Source organism: Zophobas morio, unplaced genomic scaffold (genome assembly GCF_036711695.1).
Source record: "Zophobas morio isolate AGI-343-1 ecotype UQ-CSIRO unplaced genomic scaffold, CSIRO_AGI_Zmor_V1 ptg000029l, whole genome shotgun sequence".
NCBI classification, from domain to species: domain Eukaryota; kingdom Metazoa; phylum Arthropoda; class Insecta; order Coleoptera; family Tenebrionidae; genus Zophobas; species Zophobas morio.
This window is the reverse complement of record NW_026972134.1, coordinates 9,935,065-9,948,222: the sequence shown is the minus strand read 5'-3', so window position 1 is coordinate 9,948,222 and position 13,158 is coordinate 9,935,065. Positions and strand designations below refer to the sequence as shown.

At 31.4% G+C, this 13,158-nt stretch overlaps 2 protein-coding genes across 2 annotated transcripts; both read right to left on the bottom strand.

Annotated features, from left to right (window-relative positions):
- Positions 1–4,865: 4,865 nt before the first annotated feature.
- LOC135137539 (2-oxo-4-hydroxy-4-carboxy-5-ureidoimidazoline decarboxylase-like) lies at positions 4,866–6,204 on the bottom strand. Its single transcript, XM_064067233.1, has 3 exons — positions 5,956–6,204; positions 5,299–5,452; positions 4,866–5,131 (listed from the first exon to the last, which is right to left on the bottom strand). The coding sequence occupies exons 1-3, from the start codon at positions 6,143–6,145 to the stop codon at positions 4,951–4,953; spliced, it is 525 nt and encodes a 174-aa protein (XP_063923303.1). The 5' UTR covers positions 6,146–6,204; the 3' UTR covers positions 4,866–4,950.
- Positions 6,205–9,733: 3,529 nt separating this feature from the next.
- Positions 9,734–11,346, bottom strand: Vps36 (Vacuolar protein sorting 36). The gene is made up of 5 exons (XM_064066815.1): positions 11,142–11,346; positions 10,889–11,084; positions 10,510–10,841; positions 10,080–10,460; positions 9,734–10,028 (listed from the first exon to the last, which is right to left on the bottom strand). Exons 1-5 carry the CDS (start codon positions 11,235–11,237, stop codon positions 9,861–9,863), a joined length of 1,173 nt encoding a protein of 390 aa, XP_063922885.1. The 5' UTR covers positions 11,238–11,346; the 3' UTR covers positions 9,734–9,860.
- Positions 11,347–13,158: the final 1,812 nt, after the last annotated feature.

Below are 13,158 nucleotides of genomic sequence, written 5' to 3'. Positions count from 1 at the left end.
TGACCGCAGCAACGGAATATGGCAAAATTAACGAACATGTAGCCATAAAGAAATTTGAAGAATTTACAGGCAAAAGTGTAGCTTCTGCTGGTTTATATATATATATCAACAGTGTGCTTATTTGGGGGCTAGCCCGGATGGTATTAAAAAAAATTTATTTATAAAATCCAAATTACTCGCTTATTGCATAGATAAAGCATTACAATGAAATTTTAGGAGTTATAAACGAAAATGAAATAATAGAAGTAAAGTGTCTCTACAAAGTGGCTACATCTGGGAAAAAATTAGAAGAAGCTGTGAGAAAAAAGGAGATGCCCTATTTACACTATGATGCCAACAATAAAAACATCCAACTTAAACAAAATCATCAATACTTTTATCAAGTATGTTATAAGCTGTGAAACATTAATCCTTTCCTCGTCATAATTCAAACTACAACATTTTTAGATTCAAGGTCAACTGGAAATTTGTGAAAAGGAGATTTGCTACTTTGTGGTTTATAGTGGAGATCAGAATAACCTCCATATAGAAACAATATTTAGAGATCGAAAAATATGGACAGAAATTATGTTTCCAAAATTAGAAAAATTCTATCGCTGCTGTTTGGCTCCTGAAATGATACTGAACAGGGGGTCAACAAATTTGAAATGTAGAGATCCTCCCTACATAATAGAAGCACAAAACAAAAAAAAGAAAGATTTATGTGTATATCACAATTGCGATTATTTAGGAGGTAGTTTATAGTTGGTGTTAATTAATTTTTACTGGTAAAATGTTTACGGTATAAAGTATATTATAACTTTGTGAAATGTGAATCTTTTTTTAGTCATATATATACTACAAACTATCACATAATTAATAATGCGTTTCACATTTTTTTCCTGCTCCAAATAAAATATATATTCTTCCTATTCAGCCTTTTATTTCTCCTTCACTCTTTATCCCGTTTATAATGCGGCGTTTATTAACGTAGGGTTGCATTTTACATATACATTACATGACTAGAGCTGTTTAAATTGTGTTGGTTGTCTGTATGCCCAATTTTTTGAAGGGATTAGTAATATATAATTAAAATAAGCAGCATTTACAAATATTAATATTGCACGGGTTCGGTTTGACAAGTGTGTGCTGTGAAATTATACTGAGTATTACAGTCTGGATAGAAAGTCGCTAACCCGATTTGTTCTGTTACTGTCCTACAGAAAATAATATGCTTTTCTACCTGCCATCAATTCATCTCTTTTTAATCATACCTATATCGGCGTAGGTTGATTATGATTACAAAACTTTGACATCGTTTTACTTCTTTCATCTTCACCAACAACTCAATGACGTTTCAGAGTATATATAATAAAACACGTTTCAATTTTATTTTTTCATAGAGGATAAAAAATAATTAATATAAAACAGATTTATATGTGCCTCAGCTGCGGAGGATTGTAAATACCTTTTGATCTCTTAAATAAAACATACTTAATAACTAACTTTTAACGTATCCATCTTTTTTACTGTTTTAGTACGTTATTTTGTCACTTCTAAAAACCGAAATGGTATTGTAAAATCGGAAATGCGATATCAAAATTTTATTCCGATAAATCGCTGAGTAGAAACACCTCCCCCTGGTGGACAAGGTCCACATTAAATTAAGTCTGCAACCAAACCAGAATCTAAGTAAACCTGTATTCTGCTACGGCATCATAGCTCGTTTAATGGCGATTTCTCGTTTCAACAGATTCTGTCATTTCGAGAGTTATTTACCTCAGTCGTGAATTTTTTAGGATTATAAATGGTATTAAAAGAAAGCTGACACTTTTCCCCAGGGGACCTCCTATCTCAGAATGCAAATCACTTCAGCACTTCTTCAAAAAATGCATCAATGTACCGGTTAAATCTGGTGTAAAAATTGGTCAACTTTATAATTTTTTTTTGTAAAAACTGCGGACTAGATATGAATATAAATATGGAGGTCCCCTGGACTCAAGTTTGTTAATTCGAAATATAATTTTTTTAAAGCGATATATCCCGTATTTTTAAAATGCAACTCCGGAAACCACGACGTTTTCAATGTATTTAGTATAGGGCGAAACCGATCCAGACGCGAGCCTTAAGACCGAGTGTTGTTAATAACATTTTAAACTAGCTGAAATATTACGAATTGATTTTATGGGAAAATAATTACTCGCATATTTGAAACACTAGGTACCCACCTTTTCGCAACTTTGACGTAATTAGGCAGGATTTGTTTAAAAATGAATATTACTTTGTTGAAATAGCTTTGCGTCATTAAACTTTGTACTTAATTGAAATTATTGTTAAAAATTAAACAATTTACACTTTATTTGTATCGTGACGTCATTGGTCAATGTTTATAAGATTACATACGAATAATTAGTCTATTAAAAATGATGATTCTAACACTTCAATATTTAATTAGCAAATAATAACATATTAATTCATTAATTAATTATCATACCTACGTTATCAGACCAAAAGACGTAATAAATATTTTTACATGGAACGGTTTGCATGTTAATAATAAAGTTTCCATGTTCGTTTTACAATAGTTTTTTTTTTATATTTTATATGCTTTTAACTTATATTGTGTATGAAAGACAAAAGGACTTGTTTTCTCCCCACGTGAATTAGACTCACGGATTATTCGCACATTAAATTTCAATATCAATTATGTACCTACTTATTTAGTTTATGTAGCGGCTATAAACCGGTGTTCAAAGTTTAATATATAAATAATTACCAGAGCTGTTCAAAGTACTCAACAAAAGTACTTGAAGTACATACATTACTTCAAGCACTTGCATATACTTGAAATACTGAAAATACTTCGAGTACTTGAATATATTTGAAATACTGAAAATACTTCCAGCTTCCAGTAACCTATTTAATAATTTGAAATACTGCAGATTAACAAAAGTTTTTTGTTTCCTAAATAAGCTTAATGCATTTTTTAGTTGACATTGAAAATAAGCTATTAATTTATAACAAAAACATCGGCGCTGTATGGTATTTTATCAGCCTTCTGTTGCCTTTTTTTAATAAGTACTTTGAATTTTGGTTCACCACCAAAACGTTCTGATTTTTTAATAAAGTTGTGTTAAAAATATATGAATTTTATGAACAGGTTCCGTGTTTAAGTTTGCGGGTAGTTTACAGCACCCTTAATCGTTGCATGCTCGTGACATAAAAATGTAATGTATGAATTTTTGAAATAAAAAATTAAATTCCTAAAATGAGAGTCCATTTTCAGCGAAAACTATAACTCTTGAAAAATATCAAGGTGATCAAAGTAATGAGTCGGAAGCGGCCACTAACCCTTTTGGGTCTCTTTACCTGTTATTGTAAATACAAATGTAATTTCAGTACTTCTGTAACCGTCCTGTATTAAATATCGAAACCGAGCACTGTCTATTATTTCGCCCACAACAAAACAAAGGTCCTTCAAGCAATATCAAAGTACAATTCGGTACTCATCAAAACCATACATGGCCGTATCAACTGGATTACAAAAAACATTGGTACTACGAGTTGAGTTGCACAAAACATTCAGGCTTCTTACTACTGACAAATACACGGCGGGGTTAATAAACTAATGAAAGAATAAATATCTTTTTAAACGGGTACTGAATCATTTCTCAAATATTTTCAAATCCGACCTTGCATTGTAGCAGGTACGTCAACGAACCCGATCCCCTTTGGGGTACTGGGAAGGTACTTACTGAAAAACTACCCGTAAAGTTAAGTTCCAGACCAGTCGATAAAATCAATATATTCAGAGCTTTACATCGCTGAAAATTTTACACAGATTCGACCCTTCTGCTGTCGTCATCCACTCTCAAATGACATATTTATGACATTAATTTTCTTACCTACCTATCTGCATTATGCAAGTACCTATGAAATATACGTCGTATTGTGGATAAGATATCGACAATCACAGGTTCACAGATCAAAATATAACCTCACAGGAATTGATTATACAAACAAGTATTTTATAGTTTAAAATGAATTCCTCTCACATTTCAAGTTTCTAATTTAATTAAATATAAATAATAATTGTTTAATCATCTCTGAACTATTATTTGTTATGAAAACAAACATATTTCTTTTTTACTGAAGATTTTCGAGAAGCGGTGCGGTATTTCTTCACCTCTTCGCATTTTTGACCTCCTGTTTCACTCGGGTTGCATCCGAGTTTAACTCAACTCGTAAATTCAACAACACGGGATCCATGTTTAAAAAAATGAATTAATTCTCATCCATCTTATAAAGTGTAATAATAAGTAATCAGAATTAATTTTTACTGCTACAAAACATTATCACTGCATTAACGCATGATAAACGCTGTAAACAATTTAAAACATAAACTAAGTATTTCATTCTTACGCCACGTTATCTTTTCATAAAAAAAAAAACTTATTTTTAGTTATAATTAAAAATCACTTGAAGGTTAGGTTGCTTATTATGTTATGTCATTTCTATTATTTAATTAATCAGAATATTCTTGAGTAACTGAATTTTTTCGTAAAATGGGACTAAAAATAAATACAGAATTTGTATAAGCATTAAAATGATAATGTAAATGAGGTAAATAAATTTAATAAATGTTTCCAACAAAACAATGTTATACAATTGTGTCGCACTTTTCCACATTTCTGCAGTCCTAATAACACGGAAGGTAGAATCGAAGTTTAAATTCTAACAACCATAAACGACTAGCGTTACGATTGTGGGCAACGTCAAAAATTTATTGTGATGACAACCTGAGGTTAGAACGAACCGAAAAAAGAGACGTGTATAAACGAGCCTTAACGTAATAGATTTATCTAATAAATAATCAACAAAACATCTGGATTTTAAATTTTATTTATTTACCTACCTAAAATTAAAAAAGAAATATGTACAAGGATATACTGACAAATAATAAACATTCGTTCATCTTTGCAAAATTTCGCAGATTCTCAATTTTCCAATTTTTTTCACTTCGTTAATCGCAAGCTCCGTTTCCTCTTCAATATTATTTTCGATTCGCGTTTCCATTTCAGAGAATATCGTGAAAACGTCTTTGTATTCTTTTCCGTAGGTAACGAATGGAAAGCCGAATTTTTCCCTGTAACTGAGAAACGAATGAGCTGTTTGCATACGAAACACCAAAAAGAATGTTATTTTAAAATTACACACGTAATTTTTCTACGACCTTTTTACAACAAACACGTTTGATAAAATTTAAACTAGTGTTTCTTCTCCGAGGCCGTAGAAAAAGCAATGTGAGGTATTTTGTACCGTTTATTCAACTGTCCCAACTTCTGTTTATCCTCAATGGTCAGTAGATCAGCTCCAGAAATCCTCTGATACTGTTCAATGTGTAACATAAATTTACTCAAATCAGCCAGTTTGGCCACTAAATCTGGATACAATTGCAAAATGTTTTGTTTTTCTGAAAAAAAAAGGGCAAAAGTCAAAGATAATTCAATAATTTTTTGCGTTCAATATTTTTTACAATCAAAATCTTGTGTTTATTTGTTTGAGATAGAAGAATTCGAGAAATTGTATATCACCTCAGTGTTTATAAAACATTGATAGCTAAAATACGCATAATAGCTGATAAACGTGTAACGTGACATACTGTATACAATAAAAGAATATTAACCTTCTTGTCATTTTATCAGCATTTTCACGTCATTAATGTGTGATTTTATTATCTGGTGACTCTATTTTTAACAAGTCAACTTTTTTTACTTCATTAATAAGACAATAAGAGTCACTATTGTTTTAAACTTTAGTACATTTCCGATTTTGGTAAAATTTTTACTTTCATCAAGTTGAACTTTTACACGGAAATTAAAAATTTTCGAAATTATAACTACTTAATTTTAAAAATAAATATGTGAATTTTTTAAACCATAAAGAAATTTTTGGAAATAAAAATTTCCGACTTACCCCTCAAGCTCAGTTTGTCCAAAAATTTGTTAAAAGCGACTGAAATATCCCCAGCGTTTTTGAATGGCCTACATCTGAGAATCCCGATGGCTGCAGCGGGGTAGTGTTCTACGACATTTCCGAAAATCTTGATGAAGTGTTCACTTATGATATTGTTAACTTCTTGTATCGTCAGTATTGTCATCGGCATCTTGCTAGCACTACGTTACATGCATATTTTGGCTGCGATTAGGTAAACCAGTTTATTTTATGGTAATATCGTAGCGACCTCTTTCTTTTATTGTTGTTGTATATTTAACACTGATAACCTTATGAGACATTAGTGCTGTACTTGATTTATTTACTGTGGTCTTCACTAAATTGCTAGATGCGATAAGGGCGAGGACTTCCCGGTTGGTGTTAATAACATTCAACGAGGGGAAAATTGGAGATATTTTTAGGTCTTCCTTGTTGCATGTTTGTGCGTCACGTATTTTTAAAAATTTTGGGAAACTTGTACATAAAACTAAAAATGATATCTACTGGAAGCGAATCTTAAATCTATCTAGATTTTTCATTTCAGTAATTTAGCAGTAAATATTGTTTACTTATATTATAAACGTGAAGGAGACATTAATTTCAGTATATTTCCGGTAAAAAAAATTGTTAGTCATTAAAGTTGAATTTTGCATTTAAGAGCAAAGTATGGCATGTTACTACACAACGCGATCAAAACCCATAGATTAAATATTATATTTTTCTGCCTTCAGTTCCACCTATCCCTAACTTTTTAAAGAATAATCGTGTCATCAACCCAGAAGTGGCGCCTCATAAATGACGAAACATAATCAAAATCTCGCATAATTCTAATCAGTGACCTTTTGGCTTCTAGAGTTGAGAGTTATACCTATTAAGATAAACGAATTTGTGGGTGTTTCAGTGCTCTACTACGCCATTATTTCGGCAATCTTACGATATCTCATGTTCTCCTTGAAGAAAATTGCCATTACACTCATGGAATAATTCATATTTACATATCGAAATTGTTTACTGATATTCCCATCCGATAAAATGGCAACTCTGCAAAAATTGGCTTGAAATTGTGTTAGTTGCATTTGACGGATAAATGAAATTTTAGCGCAAACATCAACAAATTGGGTTTATCAGCATGTAGTGTTGTTTCAACAAGGATAGTTAACAGACGATAAAGAAGAAAGATCAGAGTATCGTTTATTAATTAAAAAAAAAAAAAATGATTTTGAGACCAAGGTGCAAAATACACACACGAGATGCAATTTTGTGCAAATATGATAGATAAAAAAAATGTTGTCCTATAACCATATTTCTGTATTAATTTGAGAATAAACTTTTTAAAAATTTTGGGTACTGGACTATTAATACTACGCGAACAAAAATTGTCAGAAAATTTAATTTTTTGATGGTATAAATTATTATTATAGTTTTAATCAATAACTAGGCAAATATCTAAATAAATTATGAATTTTGACCCAACCGCAAGATTTTTCACATATTTTCGTAAATTTTGCATATTTTGACAATTTTTAGATTTTCAAAGCATAACGCGAACTTTTTATTGCAAGTGTCGGCGTTTTTAACCTTTTTTTTATTCGAGGATTGGTCCATCTGGTCAACTCATTGTCGGTTACTACTTTTATTTGAGGCGGACTTAGGTATTACCATTTTATGACGGTAGCATTCTTCAGTAACAGGGCCAACCCGAATTTGCTTGTTTACAATACCGTAACTACCTGAATAATGCAGTTTAACAAGAATTTTCTTCAAAATGGAATAATGCCAGAAATAAGAATAGTTTATGACTGAACAAACTTTGTGAGGGAGTAGGTAGTTGGATAGGTTTCTACGAAATATAATTTTGAAATTTTTCAAACATGCCGAAAATGAAAAATTGCTTATTGGTGGTGTCTTGGATAAAAAAATTTCCAGAACTTATTCTACAAGAAGAAAAAGTTTTTTGTAAAGCATGTAGTAAAACAGTAAGTTATGTTTGTTATTAATTTTTTACAAAGAAATCATACAAAAAACTGACTAAACTACTTTTTTTAATCATATTTACAATCGCTTAATTTTTCAATATCTAACCAAAATGGCTCAACAATCTTTAAAACAAACACTTCAAGCAAGTACCACGAAAAATGAACAGCAAAAATTTAATTCAGCGTTATGTAAAGCTTTCTTGTCTGCTAACATTTCATTTCAAAAATTGCAAAATCCGAAAGTAAAAACACTTTTTGCAGAAATGTGTGGTCGTACTGTACCGAATGAAAGTACTTTGCACAAGAGTTATGTAAATGACCTTGCTTGCAAGCAATTAGAGAAAACTAATTTTAGTTTTTAACAATAATAATAATAATAATAACAATAATAACAATGTGTTTATTGCCCAACAGCTCATAAGAACCTATTACAGAGCAGTTGATATAAACTAAAGTATTATCAATACAAAAAAAGAAAAGTAAATAAATAAGTACAAATAAATGAGACAATGTGATGTAAAATAACAAACTAATTAATTACTGATATGAATAGGTATTTTCTAGGCTCATAGGTATAACAATTAAAATAAAATTGGAATTTCAAAAGTGGCAGCATAACGAAGAGTTTAGTTAATATCCATTTTTGTAGGTACATGATAACAGTTAATTTTAATAACAAATGTGGACATAATAATTGAGTTGAGATATAAACATCTTCAGAAACAATCCGGTGATAACTAGTAAAATATTCAGTTTTCCATACATGGTTTTAAATATTGTTGGCAACTAGCAAAATTCGTGGAAGATGTATCTTATCTTTTTTCTGTAAACTGTGTAAATGATATCTACCAGAATCGGCGTAGCGCAAACAAGAGAACTATTGTAATACAATCCATCGGGCAAACGGCTAATTTCATGTTTTCTTGACGTTTCATATCTCCTGAAACAAAAAAGTTGGTTTCCGGATGTGTTGATTTTTATTTTATAGATAACTGGACGGATTTTATTGTCAAATTTTATATGTATTTTAGGAAAATCGGGTAGAACGTTATTTAAATTTTATAAAAGAACAATATCCCTACATTTGTGGATTATGAATCCGTCTTGAAGTTTTATCTTAGACATCCAAATTTTTAACTTTGAAATTGCAAAGCCTAATGCACTGAAATCCTGCAAATATTTCAAAGTTTTAGTAAGTATAGTAAATCGTTAATCAAAATTTACACATTTATCCCAAATTTTACAACTTTTTGAAAATGCTGAATATGTTGTACTGTACTTCAGGAGCGAGGGAAGAATCTTTGACCAATTTTCATTTTAAAATTTTAAAAATACAAGAGAAATTAAATTCCTATATGCAACCAACTATACACGCAGTTGATCAGTTTCGAACACAATCTCTGGCAGGATTTATTAAAAGTTTTAATTCGAAGCAAGTACATTATCAGTGACTATGTATTTAACATCTATACTCACTGACATTATGTTAATAAATATAACGCCCTTGGTTGAAATTGAAAATGTTCGTTTTAGACTATTTTTAACGTTTTGTATTCCAGTTAAAATATCTTGTAATGATTTTCGTTCTAACGCACTGTTTTTAGTGTTGGTAATATTTTTCTATTTTGTGGTTTGAAATAGTTAAAATTTAGTTAGTTAGATTACTGATCCTTGCATTACATTCTAAATACGATATTATTTATGTAAATTTTGTCAGTGCGTACGCAACCAGATAAACACGGACAAAATGTAATGTGTAAACTTTAAATACATTAAAACCAACATTATCAGCCAAAGAATATATTCTAAAATATTTATTACTTGTAATAACTGTACACAATGATATTAATTGCAAAAAATAATAGTTTAAAATGGCAGGTATACAATAAAAAAAATCACAAGTAGTAACATTCACTCTGCCAAAAATCGATTAGGATAAAATCTTAGGCCTTCAATTGAATCATCTCGGCATGACTTCCCACACTTCTCAGCCGTAAGTAACCTTTCTTTAGCTATAGTAAAAGAAATTCCCAGAGCCTGAGCCAATTCTTCGGACGACAATGAACCTTTATCATCAAGCTACAAAATGAATGTCATTAGTAAGACTGCAATAACTACTCAATCAGTTACCAAAATCGCTGTCGCCTCTGCAACACTTTCACTGTCCAAAGTAGAAAGCTGCAAAACTCTCACTCCAGAACTAAACTCAAACAACTTCAAAGGCAACTCCATGGACTCCATTATTTGACAAGCATTCAAAATATCTTCTGGAGACAGCAATTCCAACCCTCTCGCTCTATTAATTCTACAAAATACGTCCGTCAACGCCATCATACCCCCCATTTCTTCAATATGTGACTGCAAAAAATCGCAGATTTGTTTAGCCAAGCTTCTGTAGTATTGGTTATCAGTTTTGTATGAATTCCTAGTAACTGGATCATCGATACCTAAACTCAGTAGGTATGATTTGAAACGCACAGTCTCGTCCTCTGTGATGTCGCCTTGTCTTTCCTAGAAATAAAAATTAATCACTTGAAGCTAAATATAACTTCTTTTGTACTTTAATCTTTGTAGAAATTGTCCTCGATATCTGCACCATATCCTTCGCCATGATCATCAGCTTACTTAAATCTTGAAAAGCCACTGATATGCTTTCATCTGCGGCTTTTTGCTTTTCTTGCAAACTGCGTTCGATGCCTACAATTCCAGTTCGCAGTTTTATCTGTGGGGCGTGTTTTTGGGGTTCTACAGCGGTTGGTTGTGGAAAGATTTCCCAATGTTTTCGCTGGATACAATCATTGAGTATGCCTGTCACGTTTGAATTAAACCCTTCTCTGAATGATAATTTTATAAAGTTGTAAATGCTAGTCTGTTGTGGTTTGTCTTGTTCATCTGTACGAATATAGGTTAAATGTTATTAATTATAAAGTGAAACTTACAATCTGTTGGTTCTGATAAATGCAAGACGACTTTTCTAGAGCGGCTGAAGCTGAAAGCACTTGGGGATTCCTCTTCAATGTAGACGATTAATGCTAAATTTAAAGCTAGGCAGGTTTGGCCTTTCGATATTGCACCAGGGCGCCCCCACAGTATTCGGTGTGTGGTTATAATGAGTTCGCCGCCTTCAAAGGATGTCTAAAAAGACGAATTGAGTCTTTTTAGAGAAGAATTTTTATTACAAGTGAAATTTACCTTTTGATCACCATCATACAATCTGACGTTTTTTTCGCTGGTTAGAGTTGATTCATTGTCTAGAAGTAAAGGAGTTGTGTATTTCCATCGGTTCATTTTAATTATTTGTTATTTTACAGCATTTTTCTAAAATTGTTTAAATTTGTTGATTGAATTTTGAGACGTCACTTTGACAACTCTGTGACAGTTGACAATGACAGACAGCTGCGCCACCATATTTATTACATCAAAAATTACTAGAATATCTACAAACGTACAAAACTGTAGAACAAAAAGTAAGAATAATAGAATTATAGAAAACGGATTTTGTTCCAACGTAAAATAAAAAAAAATAAATAAATATAAGATTCATTTTAATTACTTATGTAAACGATATGTAAATAATCAGATAAATTCATTCAGTGGATGCAATCGCTACCACAGAGACTTTAATACATAGACTGGCTGTGTCAGGAAAAACGTGAAGTTTTTCGACCGCCATATTGCTTATAACCGTAAGTGCGCGAAATTTGAATTTTCCGGTCACAAAATGCAATTTAAAATGTTAAATAAAAAAGACAACAAATCGTAATTATTTATTTAGCATAATAATATCTATATGTATATGTAAATTCCTTTAAAAATATTAATGTCCTTGAAACAAAATTAATTTCGTGAATTTTTGTCTTAAAGAGATAGCTTTTTCACGCTCAGTACTTAAGCGGCACTCATAACCTATTCCGAGAGTCAAATAATTTCTCAAAATAAATTTAAGCAATAAATTAAAATAAGAATTATTTACGTCCAACTAATCCATACTAAACAAATGTTCATTATGTAGAAAAAAAAAAATGTATGGTCCTACTTTGCAAAGTTAGGGCAAACATTTTAGTTACCAAATCATTTTTAATGGCCATATTTACAAACAATCTCGTAAGTCCCGACACACAAGCACTTTTATTTCGAGGTCTAGAAACGTTCTGTGCTAGAAACTACTGCTGCTAACCACCACAACCTCACTTAATTTGACATAAAAGTTATAGCAATGGCGTCCATACTACCATGCGCCGTGGCTTCACCAAAATGCATTAGAAATGTTACTAACAGCCAGTCTATGTATTTAAAGTCTTTGCGCTACCATCAGAGGTTTGAATCGTTATATTCCTTCCTCCTCTACCCATTGATATCTCTTTGGTATACTTTGTTATTCCATTACATACTTGTTCAAAAAATGCGTCTTTGATCTTACTGGCACAATATTCATTTCTTATAACATATTCCCGTAACTGTCATACATACGCATGTACATATATATTTAGGTATTATAAAATAATTCTTTCATGTGGTTGTATGCTTCCTTATTAGTCTTCTGGAAACTCTTTGTTGAGCTTTGTATTCTCTTTAGGTACTCCACTATATACAGGCGATCAAATTTACGTACCTACCCAAGTTTTCTGAGTCTTGCTCATTCTTTTTAGCTTCTATAATCACTGCTACATCTACGTTGAGATGCCATAGGGGGACGTGCTCTCTCGGGTATACGGGCTTGCTTCCCCGATGGCATGGGAAGAACCAGAAGTATAATAATCTAATGAGTAACAAAAACAGGGAAATAGTAAAATAACAACAAAACCATAAAAATTGGGAAAACTATTACCAAGAAGCTGTTGATAAAAGTAGCGTCAAACGGAAAGAAATATTGTCTTTGCCATTTCTATTGAAACACCACCTGTTGATTTTGCTTAAAATTTAGCAATTGGTAACAGCTTTCGGTTGATTGACAACGGCTTCTAATTCGAAAATTGTCTGAATATGAACGTTGCCAAATTTACGATTAACAGGTGGTGTTTGAATAGAAATGGCAAAGACTATACGAAAATGTCAGATTATTATTTCAGAAATGTATCAATTGAAATAAAATACCCAGACAATGGAAAATATCATAGGTATGTAAGCACTAACTATATATACAAAGAGTGGTAAATACCGAGGAACAGCGGTGAGTATCAATTTTAATCTAGAAATAATAAAAGCTGTC